Here is an 18,557-nt window from a genome sequence, read left to right on the forward strand (position 1 = left end):
GGAGGAGCTGGGGAGGGAGATGAACACTTCCAGGCCACAGATCCAGTGACTCCCTTCTTCTAATCAGGTCCACCTCCTAACAGTCCACTCAGCCAGCGGCCCCATGATCCAAACGCCTTCCAAAAGCCCCGCCTCTGGATGCATGAGGCTATGGGGGAACATTCTAGATCCAGGAACATTCTAGACACAGTTTGTTCTTTGAACACATTTAAAATAGCTGATTTAAAGTTTTTGCCCAAGAAGTCCAATGTCTAGACTTCCTCAGGAACAGTTTCTATTCACTGCTCTCTTTGTCCTGAGTGGAAGTCCTATTTTTTTATTATTCTTCTCTAACACATTTCTACTGAGAACCAAATAACACAAGGCAGCAACTCTAGAGAGCAGATCATCCCCCCACACAGTCCAAGGATCATGGTTGTTGCTGTTTCATTTTGATCTTGTCTGCTTCGTGACTTTCCAAACTAATTCTGCATATCCCTGGTCTTCTGAAATTCCCAGAAATATTCCCAGAGCCTTCCAAAACACACTGGTACATCTCATTCCCTAGCTTTCCCTTCATTTATTTGGTGATTCTGTGTCCCTCAACTGTCGCCAGCACCCAAGGCGGCCATGATGTTAAACACTGGCGTGAATTGCTTCCCACAATGTTCTGAGCAAAGGCAGCCACACCGGGCTCTGAGTCAGGTCCAGGGAAGGCAAGTGTGGTAAGTGGGATTTTCCAGGGAAGTTCCACACAGTCAGACAATGATAACTCACCGTGAATGAGGCTTTGAAAGAGCACCAGCCCCATTCTAACTGCCTCCGGTCCTGGCCAGCTTGCCGATGTTCACTGTGATAGCGATCATTAGTTTTCAAAGCTACCACAGAGCTGAGGAATGGGACAAGATAAAAAGCTCATTGCTCCTGCGTTGGTACAAGACTTTAGTTCATTTCCAGAGTTCTGACAGCTTCTTCCTGAGTTGCTGGTGTGTCCTTAGAGGAGAAGGCTTTCAGATGTACTTCATCCACCACCCAGATGGACATCAGCCCCAGTGTGCAGGAGTCTAATGAGGATGGTAAAGACAGCAAGAGATGTTCATAGCTGGGATACAGGAAAATGTCTCAATAGCTGCCGTGGGGTGGCCAAGGGGTGAGGCGGAGCCAACACCCTGAGCCACAGAGCAGTGAGTTTCCTGGATGTCTCAGACTCTTGGACTTGGATGCATGCAAAAAAACATCCCAGTAGCTTCTGGGGACCAAGAAGCTGGCGAAGGAGGCAGGCAGGCAGATATTTTTAAAGGGAAAAAAGTAGTAACTCCTTATCCCTGCATTTGTGTGTATGTGTGTGTGTGTGTGTGTGTGTGTGTGCGCGCGCGCGCGCCCAGCTAAGAGACAAACTGAGGAAAAGCCTCTTAACTGTCCACACTCCAACTCCAGCTGCAACCCCAGGAGACATTTATAAATAATTCCTTTCTGGTAAGAACCTAACATTAGATCAAATCTCTTAATTTTTTTAAAAAAATATACTGTTATTATCCATTATTGGTATAACCTTGTGGAACAGATCACTAGAGCCTACTCACCTAGCTTGAAACTTTCTGCCCCTGCACTAGTATCTCCTCACGTCCACTACCTCTTCCCTGGAAACCATCCTGTCACTGACCTATGAATCCCACTGCTTTAGATACCACACAAAGGTGGAATCATAGTGACAGGCTTATTTTACTTGGCATAATGTCCTCAACTTTTATTTATATTGTCTTAGCTTACAGAATTTCCTTCTTTTTAAAAGATGAAAAGTATTCCATTTTATGTCCACACTACGCTTTATTTTCCTGAAGGCTTTATGCACTATCATTGCATAAAAATTGTGTGTGCATCATGCACAACTTGATTTAATATGCATATACATGGTAAAGTGACTATCATGATCAAGCTAATTAACATATCAATCATATTTACATAGTCAGCAGTCTTTGTACACTGAGAAGATTAAATTTAAGATTTATCCTCTTGGCAAATTTCAAGTATACATTACCATTAACTCCCACTACTGTATTGTACATTAGATCACCAAACTTATGCAGCTTGCATGACTAAAAGTGAGGGTTAACGTAAACCTAACCCTAACCCTAATCCTAAACCCTAACCCTAACCTATTCTCTCACCATCATTCCCCTGGTTTTTTCTCCCTCAGCTCCTGGCAAATAAGCTCCTGGTTCCTTTTCTCACTCTGCTCCTTCAGTGACCTCTTGTCATTCCCTTAAACTTTCTTCATTCCTTTTCACTCTTTTTTTTCTTTTTGATCCTCTGACTGAATTATTTCTAGGGATTGATCTTCCAGCTCATTTATCCTTTATTCTGCTTGGATCCTTTATTCACCTCTAGTGAGTTTTTCAGTCACTGTGGTCTTCAGCTCCATGATTTGCCACTTGTGTACATTTTCTATTTCTTTGTTGAAATTCTCTTTGCTTGTGAATCATTCTCTTGACCTCCGTGAGCATCTATATGAGAATTCCTTTTAATTCTCTGTCAAGTAATCCATTTAAGTGCATTTCACTAGTGTGTGTTTCTGGAGATTCATCTTATTCCTTTCTTTGGAGCATCTCTGTGCGGTTCTTTGTTTTCCCTGTCTCTCTGTTGGTGTCTGCAGAGTGGAGACAGCAGGCACCTTACCCAGTCTTCAGAGGTGCTGCAAGCAGGGAAGGTTCATATCAATCATCCCAGCCAGAGATTCTGGGGCCTTCACCACCTCTGTCTCCCTCCAGGCAAGACCGGGCAGCTGTGGTTTCTCCCTGCCCACTCCATGCTGGGCACCGGGGTGAAGGCTATGGCGTCTTTCAGCAGAAGCCCCCAGAAATCCAGACTGTAGAGATAGATGCCCACTCTTCGGACAGCCCAGAGAAGTTGGAGAACTGGTCACACTGACCAGTCTTCCCCCAAGGCAGAACTAAGCTGGGATTCTTCATCTTCTCACTCTGTGCTGAGCTGGGGGAGGTCACTGATGTCTACCTGCTCATGTCACCATGAGGCCCCTGATCCCAATGGCCTCCTGAAGTGTGCAGAGGCTCTGGCACCCTCAAGACTCTCCCTGGACCATGCTGGTGATCCATTCTCAGCAGGGAGAGGGTCGCTGCATCATGTCCTCACCCAGTAAGAAGACGGTAGATGAGTGGAGACAAGGCAAATGCTAGCGTCAGCTGGTCCTGGGTCCAGCTCTGAGTCACTGGCCTGGGAGCCCTGCACACAGCGTCACCCCGCAAACCCTCTGTGTCCTCAGCTATAAAATGGAGGAGGTAATGCTGACAGGTCATTAGCACTGCCACACCAGTCAGAACCAGGTATTTAGCAAAGAGGTTCTGAGCACCACTTTTGGAGTCACCTCGGGCTTGAATACTGGCTCTTCTGCTCCCTTCCAAACACCCAGGCCTTCACCCTACATGCTTCAGCATTCTCCTCTGCAGGAGGAGGACATCAGTCCTTACAGTAGCATGAAGAGCTCACCTGTAAGCTTGGGATGATGCGTATGAGCTCCCACCCGGGGTGATTATGCATGCTGGCTCAGCACATGGCCCACAAACCTTGGTTCACTTCTGATGAAAAGTTCTAGCTCACAGAGGACTAGGACAGGTCTCTGTTATCCTTTTGTGTCTCCAGGACCCCAGTGGCAGGGAGGCCTGACACTCACCACCGAGCCAGCAAAGAAAAGTGCCTCAGGCCCACACCATCTCCTGTCTTAGTGACATGCATGCACGTGCCAGTCTCAAGAAGCTGGCTCGCAAATATTCTAAGCACAGTACACTTCAACACACAGGATTTAAAAAAAAAAAATGTACAGTGTAGTAAGATAAATACTTTTGACAGAATCTTAAAATCAGAAAAAGCAAACCTCAGAGTGTCTACAGCAAGTTAGTGCATGCTGAGGACTCAGTTTCCCCACCTGTAAAACGGAGACAACAGTCCCTGCCTCCCAGGGCTGTCAGGAGATGAAAAGGGTAAGGAAGAGGAGCAGGCCCATCCCAGATCTGGGCAGCAACTAAACTAAAGCTTAACAGTTACTCAGACATGGGCAAATCCCCAGAGCAACACACCACTGTTCAAAGCTCACCTCAGAGACAGAGCTCTGACCCTCTCTGGTCAACACAGGAAGTGCAAGGGCACTGTGGTAGGAAATAGGAACAAGAGTGACAGCATGTGTCACCTAAGAAGCCACAGCTCCTCCAGGGGACCGGCTTCCCTGCCAGGTAACTGCTCAGCTGGGCATCCTGACCACATTGCCCTCTCCTCCCGAACTGCTGTGATCTCCCTCCGCCCCACCCATCTCATCCCCTCCCCACATTCATCATTATCCCGCCCCCCACCTCCATCACCCCATCCTCACCTTCTTCCCCCGGGGCCCACTGTGGCTCCCCACTACAGCCCCCCAGCCCACTTCTAGGCCAGGTCTCTGCCAGCCCTACCTCACATTGTCATGCCTCTGGATGTAAATCTTGTGGAAAATCCTCTCGGGGGGCTTGAGGAAGTCCTCCTTCATCTCCATGGCAACATTCCGGGGCAGGAGGCTCATGAGCAGCCGCTCCTGTTCAGGAGAGGAGGCCACGTGAGGCAAAGGGTCCCCCTTCTTCCTTGGAGGAGGCCAGGGAGGGAGCTGGCCCCGGCCGGGGGCCACAGACCCCCGCCCCCCACCCCTGCAGGCACAGTGAACCACAACCAGACCCACAGACCCTGCCCAGGGCCCAGACCTGGACCTCGCCGAACAGGGAGCCAGCTCGCTCCAGGAGCGCTGGCTGGCGGGGCCGCCAAGACCCTGGGCAGAGGGGTCACAGACGCACAAACGCCACTGGCTCCCACGGGCCCACCTGGCCCCACGCCCCCCCCCAGCACTGAGGCCCTCAGCCCCTCCTGGCTGGACATGGCCTCACAAAGGGGCCCTGGGGTGGCCCACCACACCAGGTGAGGGACCTGTCCCTGTGTTTATCAGCATCCCTGGCCCCGGGACGATTCTACAGACTTGCTCAAAAGTACCAGCCAGGTGGAGAAACTGAGGCAAACCCACTGGAAAGGCCTCAGGGAAGCACAGGGCGGGTCTGTGCTTTCGGGGTCTCAGGGAGAATTCACAACTCCTCAGGCGTCCAGCCAGGCACAGCCCCAGGCATGGCCCTGAGAGACCCACAGGGACCGTGGGCAGTGTCCCCATGCCGGACAATGGGCCCCACCTGGCCCCTGTGGTCACTGCATGGCCATTGCCCCAGCAGGGAGGCTGGGCTCCCAGTGTCCACTGCCTGAGCCGGGTGCGTGCAGACAGCTCAGGAAGCCACACCCAGAAGGGCTGGGCCACCAGGCAGGAGGACTGGCCTCCAGAACAGAGGCATCTGGACCACCGGGCCACAGGGTTGGCCCCAAGGGAAGGAAGGAAGAACTGGGCACAGGGGCTGGCTTGGCACAGGGCACTGAGAGGGGGCTACCACAGTCAGCGGCCACGGCCAGATGTCCCCCCACTGCAGGCACCCAGGAAGTGCTCGGCCTTATCAGGGGCCTCGGTGGTTACGAAAGAAGACCACATTTTCCAGCGTCCTGTGCAGCTCATGTAGCAAAGAGAAATCAGACAGACCAAGGTCCTGCAGGAGCTACATAGCTTGGACACGAACCACGAGGTGAGCTGCTTCGCCCTGGCGCATGCTCCTGCCAGGACGCACTGCCAACTGGTCCCAGACCAGAACTTCCAAAACTGTGAGCCAAAACGGACCTTTTCTCTTCATAAGCCATCTCGGTATTTCATTGTAGCACTGGAAAGCTGGTGAACACAGGGAGCTTCTGGAATAGCCTTCAAAACGGCTTCTCTTATCTTTCTCCCAGGCCATGGGTGGGCATGCAACCTCAATGGCAGTATCTCTAGCTGCCATCTTGGTTCATGAGGATGAAGGCCTCACCCTAGGGACCTAGGTGGGGAACTTAAAAAATAAAACCAGGTTGCTGAGGGATAACTGGATCAGACCTGCCACAGCACCAGCAGATGCCTGCCCTGCCCTGTGAAGTTCCTGACAGCTGCCTGTACTCCCAACCAAGGGCCCAGGATAGCTGCCTCTTTAGATGAACAACAACATCCAAGGCCACCACCTGCTGATAAGCAAACCTAAAGCATAACTCTTTCCACAGGATGCAAAAGGGCCATGTCATAAGATCCAGCACTCCCTTCTGATTTACATCAAAGCAACCTGACATAAAGTAGCTCGTTTGCATAATACAGATGTTACCCGATTAGTTTCCAGTCTCCAATGGGACTCCGAAGCCCCAAATGCAGTAAGTATTAACATCAGGAACAGAGGATGATGCCGGTAAGGTCCAACCAGCAAAATGAGATGCACAGCCAGAAACCAAAGGGACAAAAGTTATTATGACTCTGGATTGACTATAGATCATAGCAAGGCTGGCCTTGTCCTGCAAATACAATATTGAAACCTTAATGCACTTATCTTGACTATCAAAGTGTGACTAGTAAATGTGCCAAGCTTCATACAAATTAGATATATGGGTGACGGCTGCACAGGCAGGGCTTCTGGGGAGATGGGGCTGCTTGGTCCTCCCCAGTCCCACCGAAGTCCTGGAGGCTCCCAAGAGCATCAAGATACTGAGCGGCAGAGACCTGAGCCTAAGAAAGGACACCGAAGTGGCTTCTCTGGGCTTCTGGTCTGCACCCAACCCCACCCACACCAGCAAAAACCAAGTCACCGAGCTAGACCTCCACCCTCCCCTCTGGCACTGGATGGGGTCACAGAAGGCCATGGAGGGAGCCAGGCCTGTCACTTTCATGCCCTTGTTACAAGTACCCTGGTCCCCCCTCCCCCGGGGTCAGTAGGACCACAGGCCTGCTCTGCTCCTCCTGCATCAAGTGCCTTGCTCCTGCCCGCAATAAGGAAGGGTCAGTGGAGGCCCAGTATGGAGCCAGGACTCTCATCCTCCCAGTAGTAAAGAGACCACAGGTCCCTGTCCCCTGCCAGAGTGACGTCACAGAAAACCAGCCCAGCCATGTGCAGTGGTGCACACCTGTAATCCTTGCCCTTGGGAGGCTGAGGCAGGAGGATCACAAGTTTCAGTCCAGCCTGGCCAATTTAGCAAATTAGTGAGGTCTTATATCATAAAAAATAAAAAAGGAGCCAGGTGGTGGTGCACCTGTGTTATCCCAGCACTCTGGGAGGCTGAGGCAGGAGGATTGCAAGGTCAAGCAAAGTCAGGGCAATTTAGCGAGACCCTGTCTCAAAGTGTAAAAAAATTAAAAGGGGGAGGAGTCTGGGAATGCAGCTCAGTGAAAGGTCCTAGGTTTGATTCCCAGGATTTAGATAGAGAGACAGATAGACAGACAGACAGACAGACAGACAGATTGGCTGGAGATGCAGCCCAGCATGAAGGCCTTGGGTTCAAACCATAGTACCATGGAAAGAAGGAAGAAAGGGAAGGAGGAAGGAGAAAGGAAGGGAAGAAGGAGTAGAAACCCAACCCAAACAAGGTCCAAACAAGAGACACTTTCTCATATAGTGCCCAGCAGATGCCCGGGTTCCAGTGAACAAACCCCACATGACATCAAGAACTACAAGGCGCTCAGTGGATGAACAAAGACAAGCAACACTCTCAGCACCAGAAGGACACAGAGGTCAGAATAACCGACAAAGACCTCAAAGCAGCCATCATCATCAAGTCAACAAAGAACTGAGACACTCTCAACAATAAGCATACATTGTAAGAAGCCTTAAGGAGGTGCCAGCAATTCACCAATGCACAGGAGGGCCGGTACACCCTGCCGAATGGGCTTACTCTGAGGATGCAGTGCTGGTTCAATATCGAATATCAATGCTATAGATCACAGCAAGGGGTAAGGAGTAAATACACATGGCAATTAACACTGACAAAGGGTGGAACAAAAGACAGCATCTATTCATAATGAAAACTTTCAGGGACAGAGGAATAGAGAATTTCCTCATCTTGATAAAGAACACCCCAAGAAGCCTACAGCTAGCATCACCCCGAAAGGTGGGACATTGAGTGTTTTTGCCCAGAGTATGGCCAGGGCATCAGCCCTGTCACTCACACTCAGCATCACACTGGAAGGACACAGACCGGAAGAAAGAAATAAGAGTTACATGCTGGTCTACACAGGAAACAGAGGACGCTACAAAAACAAAAACAAAGCAAAGCCTAGACACCCAGAACAAATGATTGAGTTAAAAAGGTCACAGGATATTGATTAAAGAGATCAGAAAAATCTAAATAAATGGAGAGACACACTTTCATGGATTGGAAGAGTCAATATAGGAAAGATGCAAATTCTCTCCAAATCAATATACAGCTTTAACACAAATTCTATCAACATTCCAGCAATGTCTCTAGTAGATATAGGTAAGATTATTCTAAAATTTATATGGAAAGAAAAAGAGTAATAAAGGCTAATGTGATTTAAAAAAAAAAATGAGGTAGGAAGAATCAGTCTACTTAGTCTTGGAGACTTTTTACAAAGCAATAATAATCAAGACTGTGTACTGGTAAAAGGATAAACACAGAAGATACTGGAGTCTGCCCCCTGTTTAAAACCCAGCACCATATCCACATAAATATGCACAACTGGTTTCTGTCAAAGGTCCAAAAGTCATCCAATGGAGGAAGGATAGTCTTCTCAACAAATGCTAGAACTGAATACCCACAACCATAAAAATAAACCTTGACTTAGACCTCACACTTTCCCTCCAAATTAACTTAAAATATAAAGGTTTAATGCTAAACTATGCTATGAAAATTTTAGAAGAAAACCCATGAGAAAAACCTTCAGGAACTAAGGCTAGGCTCAGAGTTCTTAGATCTGATCTCAGATCAATAAAGAAAGGAACAAGGAACAAACCATTAATAGATCCAACAACTTGTCTGTCCATAAAATTAAAAAGTGCTAAATTAACTCTCATCAAAATTTCAAAATGTTTGTTCAGCAAAAGACATTGTTAGAGGATGAAAAGAGAAGCTCCGGCTGGGAGAGAACATTTGCAAACCACCCAGTCTCCAAAGGACTTGTATCTGGGCCGTATGAAAAATTCTCAAATGCAGCAAACTTAAGAAAATTCCAACTAGAAAATGGGCAAAAGACATGAACAGGCACATCACTGGGAATGTCATGCACAACCACTTTGGAAAAGAGTTTTGCTATTTCTCAATGAATTAAATATGCAACTACCAAAGGGCCCACCACGAACTTCCGGCCATTCATGCCAGAGAAATCAATACCTGTGTTCACATGAAAACCAGTTCCCAAACATTCATACAGTTGTATTTGTAATAGCCTCAAACCGGAAGCTACCAAGACGTCCTCTGGTAGTGAACAGCTAAATAAGCTGTGCCTTGGCCACAGCAAAGAATACCATGTGGCAACACAGGGAATTAACTACTGACAAATTCAGTAACCTGGATGGGTCTGTAGAGAATTCTACCAACCCCCAAACTCAACAATTGGAGTGATTCCATTAGATGATGCCTGGAGAATTATAAACCAGGGGAAACGGAGAAGTCTGAGGGATTGAGAATGAGTGCCGTGACCCAGGAGGCACCTCTGTGCCCTGTGGCAGTGGATGTGTGGATGTCCTGTCCCCTGACCGTCCAAAATCCATCTCCCAGTTGTGACCCTGTACCACAGTTCTGCAAGATGTCCCCACTGCAGAATGGGGTGAAGGGCACATGAGAGCTCTCTGTATTGTTTCTTACAACTTCATGGGAACCTAAAGTGGTTTGGTTTTTGTTTTTAAGTAAAATTTTAAAAATAAAAAAAACAGGTTCTGAGTGACTCCAAGCATGCAGGAAATTGCCCTTTGTGCATCCCTGGTGGGAAAGGAAAATGGTGGGCCAGGTGGGAAACAACCTGGCAGGGAGTTCTTCCAAATACTAGCTACGGAGTTACTCCATGACCCAGCAAACTCAAGAGAAATGAAAATGTGTGTCCACAAAAAGCACACATGATGTTTCACGGCCAAAGAATGGAAACAACCCAAATATTTATAGGATGTGAATAGGTAAACAAACTGTGGCCAATCCATACAGCAGAACAGTATTTGCCCATGAGGAGGAATAAAGTACTGATACTTGCTACAATCTCATTGCCCCTCTCTTAGTCACTTTCCTGGTTGCTGAGGCAAAATACAGACACTGACAACTTAAAGGAGGAGAGGTTTATCTTGGCTCACGTTTTAGGACTTTCGGTCTTTATGTCATGGTGGCATGGTCAAAGGGCCTGGGCAGAGGAGAACTGCTCCAGGCATGGTGGCCAGGAAGCAGTGAGCAAAAAGAGGAGCCAGGAAGAGAGATAACCACTCCCAGGCCACACCCACAGTGACATCAGGCCCCACCTCCTCACAGCAAGGTTGGCCCAAGCCCCTGTGATCCAATCACCCTCCAAACACAGGAGGCTGCCGGGCCATTGTAGATCTAGATAAACCCTAACGCTAAGGGGAAGTCAGTCGCAAGTCATAAAAGACCACCAATTAGATGGTTCATTGTCCTGAAAATGTCTCCAGGAGTTCCCCACAGAGACAAAAGATTAGCGGGTGTCTGGATCTGGTGGAGCGACAGAATGGGCTAGGACAGGGAATAACTGCTAATGGACACAGTAATTAAAATATCCTAAAATTAGATTACTGTGTAATTCTGTATGATAAGATTACTCAATATGTTAAATAAGATTAATATATAAGCTTAGGGTAATTAAGATTAATAAAATTAAGACTATACACAAATATATATTAAATAAAATTAACATATGAGATTGAGATTATTATATAATAACACTAGTGAGAGTAATTCTGTGAATATTTTAAAATGCATTTCATTGTTTCAATCTTTCATTTGAACTTCACGGTATATCGATATCAATAAAGCTGTTTATAAAATGAAGCATAAATAATAACTGTCATGATGCTGTAAATGTAACAGCCAGATTAAAAATCCACCCTGTGCTATTTAAGTGAATGTTTTCTTTCTCTTGATAAATTTCCCCACAACAGGGAACTCAGAATTGCTCCATTTACCTTGTTAGGAGACTGAATTGAGTGTGTGCTTTAAATAGCTGCTTGCTGTCTCTAGGGCTCAGATTTAGCAATGGCATTTGGAGGGGCAGCATGGCCCTGTCGGGCCAGGAGGGTGGAGCGTGGGGGCTAGGGGGACAAGACCCCCACTTCAGGAGGAAGCATGAGCTCTGGGGAAGCTTTGTGTGTGGGCTGTGGGGGTGGCAGTGTAGGAGGCCTCAGGAACCTAAGTTGTCTTCAGATGCCCCAGCATGGGGCTGCAGTGGGGGGCTGTGAACACCCCAAGGACCCCAGGGGTCTTAATGGAACTGTCTTTCCAGCCCACAGTCCCACCTTCTTCATGTCATGGGAGGCAGAGCTCAGGCTTAGGGACCTGGCTTTCCTTTCCCAAAATTAACACCTGTGACCTTCCTGTTTCTACCTGGCAAACTCCTACACATCCTTCAAAGCCCTGATCATACCTACTCCTCCACACCAGCTGGAGATGCTGCCAGCAGCTGGGTGCCAGGCACCTGCCATGGCTGTCTGTGCATCAGCAGCTGGGGCCTCTCCCAACACCACCTCTGGGATTTAGCAACAGAGCCATGGTGTCACTGGGTCTGGGGTCTGAGCTCATGCACCTCTCACCAGCATCTGCGGTGACTGAGGCCCCATGCCTGGTGCCTGGCTGCTCCCAGGGGCTTCAGGAAAGTGGTGCCGGAGGCAGGGATGGAATGCAGAGAGGCAGTGGAGAAGGAAGCTCCAGGGCAGCCATGCTTTCTCCACCCAAGAACACCTGCTCCGTCCTCCCCACAGGTGGGCAGCACAGCCCCAGGACAGCTGTGTCCCTCGCACGCACCTCAGGCCAACCTCACCTGCTGTCCAGTCTTGCTTGTGGTGGGGGCTTCTGTAGCTGCCACCTGTAAGTCGCCACCCAGCCACCCAGACTGGGCACCGGTTTGACTTTTCCTCTAGGCTCTGCAGGCCAGGGTCACCCTGTCCCTCTCCTCCTGACAGCTCCAAGCCAGGGACAGTGTCTTCTCCAATGTCCCCATCAGGGCTCAGAGCCCTCCACATGGAGATAGATGTGCAAAGCCCAGGCCAGAGGGGTGTCCCACTAAGACAGGGCAACAGGGTGAGGGACACCCCAGGGCAGGAGAGACTCAGAGAGAGGGACACTCCCAACATGGTGACACGACCATCACTGGACATGGAACCACTCACAAAAGTGCTATTTGAAATTCTTCATTCAAATCTGGTGCTGCTGCTCACAGGACCAATCAGAAGATGCTCTTTTCAATATCCTTCATTTGCATGTGGGCACAACCAATCAAAAAGCACTCTTCCTCATCCTTTATTTACATAAAGCAGGAAACTGAGCCATGGTTCAAGCTTTGTTTCGGTGGGAGGTGGGGTCATTTTACCAAATCCAAATTCTGTAACTGGCACTTTAACTTGCAAATACTGGTAGGCAGCTAGCAAGGAACAGGGCATAAAATGGACTCGGGTTGGTCAGCCTTACAAAGAAAACAGTGCATACACCAAGTTAAGAGCTAACTCAAGCCATATAGATATCCTATTTCCCTGAAAATAAGACCCAATGGGAAAATAACCCCTAGTATGACTTCTCAAGATGCTCATACTATAAGCCCAACCCCCAAAAGGAGCCCCAGTTAAGATCATCAACTAGACAGATGGATTTAGTATGTCTGTTGCCACACACGATGAATTATGATGGTGCTCCAGACGACATGACTATAGTTGAATAAATGCAGATTTTTGTACATGAATACATGAATAAGTATAGTGTTGTATGTGAATAAATGTAGATTGTCATATATAAAAAATAAGATATTCCCTGAAAATAAACCCTATTACATCTTTTGGAAAAAAATTAATATAAGACCCATCTTATTGTGGGGAAAATATGGTAGCTAAGATCAGAAATATAAAAGCAGATGTGGGAAAAAGAGTAAGAGCTCAGATAAGGATAGGCAGTTAAAGACTCTGACTCCCAGGAAAGCAACTCTTTAGGTGGAATGGAATGCACCAAGTGAACCATCCCTCCCTACTTCTGGTCTGGGAGCTGGGCTCCTAGGAATTCCAAGACTGTAAGAAACTGGTTTTTCTTTTGAACTCTGCATTAGAAAGCCTAAGTCTCTTGAGCTGGGGATTTAGCTCAGGGCACTGTGATCCCCAGAACCAGAACAAAAAAAAAAAGAAAGCCTAGGTCTCAACTGGTTATTTTAAACCCACAAGGCCACCTGTGATAGGTGACTACTGGACACTGAGAAAATTCCCATGCTCTGCATACCATAAAAGACCCTAGATAAAGAGCTTCCCTGGCAAACCCACTTTTGGGACCCCTCCTGACAACCACAAGCTTGCTTTCTTCTTATACTTCCAATCAGCACTCCTGTTAGCTGACTCCTTTTTGTCCGTGATTTCATTCTTTGACTTTGGGGGTTAATGGCCCAGATTCCACTTCCAAAGGAAGCAGCCTCAGGCACACTGACAGTTTAGGTGTGTTTTCCTGGAGTAGAGTAGAGAACCTTCTAGAAGTGAAGTAAGTGCTACAAGGGCACACACAAGAGTCTGCTCCCTGTCCCCATCTTCCTTCCCAGCCCCTCTAGTGCTAAGGCCACCCCAAGGAGGTTCCAAGAGGACAGGAGAGCAACTCTAATGCTCTTCCACACAGACACATGGGCTGACATTCTCTGAAGAAGCCGGCTTAGGCTTAAAGATCCTGTTGACTGCATGCCCTGGATGAGCAAAAGCCGAAATTATGTTGGGCTACCTTAGATACTTTAGAAAAATAGCCACTTACTTTTAACCTTTGCAAGTGACCTAACATCCTCATGCTCATTAGGTGACCCTCTCCAAATGTACAGTTAGGATTAGCAGACCTCACACCTCCATCTACCCCAAATCCAAGAGTGCTGCCCAATAGCATCTGAAACTACAGGAAAAATTCCCCGATATGCTGCAGCCAACCTACCTAATGCCCCTACCAAGGCATGTGTTAGACACATTGATTTATGACTTTTTCTTTTTACAGCATTGGGGACTGAACCCAGAGCCTTTGCACACAGCTACATCCCCAGTCCTTTTTTATTTTTCATTCTGAGACAGGGACTCACTAAATTGTTAAGTTGCCCGGGCTGGGCTTGAACTTGTGGTCCTCCTACCTCAGCCTCCCAGAGTGCTGGGAATATAGGCATGCGCCACCACACTCAGCTAACTTATCACCTTCTTTATTCTGTGGCTATACAGCTCAGGTAACCTCTTCCATGACAGAACACATCCATAACTCAGGATAACCCCAATCTATATTCCTAGGCCAGGGTCACCCATATTGGCTCAGAATAAAATACTTTCTACTTCCTTTAAAAAGCAGAGTTGGGGAAGGGTGGAGGGAGTGAAGGGCCCACAGGTAATGGGGGAAAAAATAAGAACGAAGATACATCATGTTCAGGTACAAGCACCCAATGATAAATGTAAACATATTGTATACCTAAAATGTACCAATAAACATATTAAAAAATAAAAAATAAATAAAAATAAAAAGCAGAGTTGTTATTCCATGTGGTTGGCAGCAAACTCCCAGCCCAAAACAATGAGGGCAGTCAGACCCAGCCACCTCAGCAGAAGCCAGGCTGGACCCCAACACAGGCAGCTATGGGCACTGAATAATCAGAGGACAAAGGATCCCATATAAACATCCCCTCCTTCATGGGGCTACTGCAGAAATTAGTACTACTGAGGCACAGAACACTCAGCACGGCCCTAGCTGGCCAATTCCAATCTTCCCTGAGGGAGGATATAGGAAATAAGGATAAGTAGAAAGGAGACAAGGAAAAATCAGAATTTTAAATTTTTACTTTTAAGAAAACCTACAGCTTCAGGACATAAGCTCAGTTTAATTTGTTTTCTCTCTTCTTCCAATATACAATAAATCTGGGCAATTCTCCTTCACCTGAAAATGGGCCTTCTCATCTGTGAATGGACTACCTCTTTCATCTATAAATTGTGCTTATCCTCAGGGAAGCAGCAATATTAGTGGGCAGCAGATCTCAGCTTCAAACACATGCAAACAGCTTTCATCCTATCATGGCCTGCCAACGGGTAACAGTCGGTCTACACAGTCAGCACACGCATCCGAGATCACCCATCCTGAGACACCCAGAGGCCTTAATATTCCCAGCTCCAGATCAGAATGCACCTCTTCTCCTGAGAGCCCAAATTCTATTTCTTTGAGTACACATGAAATTCCTGCTTACTAACTCCCTTTATGCCTCTTACTGGTTTCTACAGGGGGAGTCAGTGAACCTGCAACTTAATAGTACAGGTCAGGTGGGTTTAGGGCCCTGTCTGGTGACAGGCATTGTCACCTGGGACACAGGCTTGGAGGTGGTCCACCCATCTACCAAGGTGAGAAGTAACAGTCTGGGGCAAGAACCACGTTGGCATCTGTGGAGGCATCCGGTTTGGGAACAGAGAAGAGGAGGACTGAGGCTCTGCTGCCTCCACTTCCAACCCTGCCAGGGGTCATGAGGGAGGGATCACTATTTAAAAGGCTCCGTGTGTCCCATCAAGTCCTTGGGACAGGATAAGGGGCCTTTAAAGCAGGGGGATCTGCATCTCAGAACAGTGGCCCTGCAGGTCCGGGAGCTCAGTGCAGGCTGCAGACACAGCCTGTGTGTGTCTGCCACACCCCTGGGAGCAGCGTGTCCTGGGCTCTCCAGCCCCTGCCTGCCAAGTGCCCTGAGCCACACACTCCCTGCAGGGCCCCATGTGCGGCTCCACGCTCTACCCAGGCTCCCACCTGAGCCCTGACCCCCCACATGTCCAGAGGCCCTCTTGCTAGTGTCAGGGGCTCAGACACAGCCCACCACAGGCCCTATGCACACAGCCATCCTGGCAGCCACCTTGAGCCATCTCCCTCCAGCTTCAGCCCTCAGGGCCTGGGGATGGGGTCAGGGTCTCTACCACACTCCTCCCAGAGACCCAGCCTGCTCAGGTTCCTCTGGACTCTGCCCCACACCCTACCACCCCTGCTCAGGACTCAGACCCCTCCTGGAATCAAGGCGAGTCCCCCAAGGTCACCCCAGGAATGTATGGACAGAACAGAGGTCAGAGTGCATTTCACAACAGCATGGTACATACACTGTGTGCAGTTCTAGCCAGGAGTCATTTAAGGGCTGCAAACAAAAAGCAGCAATGCTAAGGAGAGGGAAATGCTAATTACCTGATAAGATCCGCTCACCCTGCCCGAGTGTGCTGAAATATCACACAGTGCCTCCTTAATATTCTAATAAATACCTCCCTACATTCAGTTAATACATGTTAATCAGAAACTGACCTTAAATTTAATAAATAAAAATAAAATGATCTATATGGGTGCAGGAAGAAAATACAGGGAGGCAGCCAGGTGATCTACACGGATGTGCACACGCACTCTCCCCAGTGCACACTCATCACACAACCACACACTGCCCCTGCACATCTGTCTACATAGCCACACACTCACCAGTGCACACATCTAACACAGATGGCAGCCACTTCTCCACTGCGTCTTCTTACTTTTCCTAGGACACAAATACTGGGTTTCACTGTGGTGTCTACAGATGACGAGAAATGGTGCATGTTTCTAAACGTCCGGTGTGTGGAATGACAGCCTGGATTTACAACAGAAGCAGAATGCAGCTGCGAGCTGGACGCTCTCCTACCACCACCCTGACCAACACATCCTGAGACCTCAGTGGTTGGCACTTGGAGGGCCCCTGAGCCCCACCTTGAGGAGCAGTCAGGGTCCCCGGAGATGGTGCTGTGATGAGCCAGGCCTCATGCTGAGGCTCTCAGTCACCCATCCCTGCCCCCAGCAAAGCCCCTGAGCAGCAGACATGGACACAGGGGATGTGCTAGCCATGGGAGCTTCCTGCAGGCCTGTTCCACCCTGACAGGCACAGCAAGGAGCCCATGGCAGGCACTGTGGGGTCTTCCACTGTGTCCATGAGACCCTCTTCAACTCCCAGGCGCCCCGGAAGCACCAGCGTGCCCTGGGTCAGCCACACTGAGCCAAGGTGATGATCCCTCAGCCCCCGTCCCAGCTCCATCGCCAGCAGGTCAGAGCAGGCCACAGATTCACACTCTCCTAATGTGTGGCCAGGACCCACCTGGTCCTCCTGAGGCCAGAGGAGCCTACCCAGCTGCATCTGGAAGACAAGCACTCAAGGCCACCCCTGTTGCCATCCACGGCTGAAAAGCAGCTCAGCCCCTGCAGGGCACCCAGGCCCATTGATCTCTCCATGGCCCCACACACCAGGTAACACCAGGATCACAGCCCCTGCCACTGAGCAGGAAGCCCAGGCTCGGGAAGGCCCTCAAAGCGGCCCACTCATGCCCTCACCTGCTTCTCGTTCTCATCCTCCAGCCGCAGGCGGTCCTCGATGCAGCCCCGGGCCTGCAAGAAGGCCTTCCTCTGCGAGCGCTCCGTCACGATGCGCACGAACACACCATACATGTTGACGCCCGCGAAGAGCAGTGCGTTGGCCCCGAGCTGCAGGGACAGAGCAGACACAGCATGTGGGGCTGGTCAGGTGCACGCAGCCTCTGGGGAGCATTCAGAGATCACCACAATGACCCCACATCACCCCCAAGAGGCCACCCACACCCACAGCACTGGAGGCCTCAGGCCAGGCACAGGGCCAGGCACGCTCGTCGGGCCTGCATGGCGGCAGGAAGTTGAGTAGAATACAAGGCTAGCATTATGGGCTTAAGTTTGTTCCCCCAAATTCGTATGTAGAAGCCTTTACCCCAGAACCTCAGAGTATTTACATCCGGGGCCTTTAAAGGAGTACTGAAATGAGGTCAGTAGGCTGGTCCTGATCCAATCGCACTGGTGGCCTATGAGAACAGGACACTGGACAGGAGGGACACAAGGGAGAACATGGTCTATAAGCTGAGCACCCGGAAGAAACCAGCCCTGTGGCTCCTTCAGCCTGGACATCCAGCCTCCAACGCTGGGCAGAAAACCTTTCTGTTCCTTAAGCCCCATCCAGGACCCAGGTGCCCAGGCAGCAACAGAGGGAAGAACGACTGCTCTCAGAGACCCCATGGAACATCCTAAGAAGGCTCAGGGAAGGTGAACTAACGGAAGCAAAACCCAGGCAGACTTGGGCATGAAGCAAACACCAGCCCACCATGAGGAGATGCAGCACCTGGAGACTTGTCCCTGCAGAGCCCTGGGGCTTCCCCCGTGACAGCCACCACCTGAGGCCAGCTGTGAAGGCCTGGCCAGAAAGATGCTGCTGCTTTGGTTGCAACAGGATCCCAACTGGAAGTGGTGGTGATGCCCAGTCCCCCCAGCCTCTGGAGCATGAGGATCTCATCGCAGCCTGGGCCACTCAGCCACTCAGCAAGACTCTACCTCAGAACTCTGCATAGCTCAGTGCCAAGGCCCAGGTTTCAGTTTCTATTACTGGGCAGTGGGGGGTCCCAGGCACGTAGTGTTTCTGATTTCCTGGCCTGACCCAGCTTCAGCCAAGC

General features: G+C 49.3%; 1 protein-coding gene across 1 annotated transcript in view; it reads right to left on the bottom strand.

Annotated features, from left to right (window-relative positions):
• Adcy1 (adenylate cyclase 1) overlaps nt 1-18,557 on the bottom strand; it is an 88,129-nt gene that overhangs the window by 56,553 nt on the left and 13,019 nt on the right. The window contains exons 2-3 of the mRNA XM_013070432.3: nt 17,419-17,568; nt 4,440-4,558 (exon numbers count right to left, since the gene is read on the bottom strand). Coding sequence (XP_012925886.2) covers nt 4,440-4,558; nt 17,419-17,568 — 269 coding nt within the window. The remainder of the gene's footprint in view (nt 1-4,439; nt 4,559-17,418; nt 17,569-18,557) is intronic.

This window comes from Heterocephalus glaber, unplaced genomic scaffold (assembly GCF_053883595.1).
Source record: "Heterocephalus glaber isolate CG9 unplaced genomic scaffold, H.glaber_assembly_v1.0 deba00001610, whole genome shotgun sequence".
NCBI lineage: Eukaryota > Metazoa > Chordata > Mammalia > Rodentia > Bathyergidae > Heterocephalus > Heterocephalus glaber.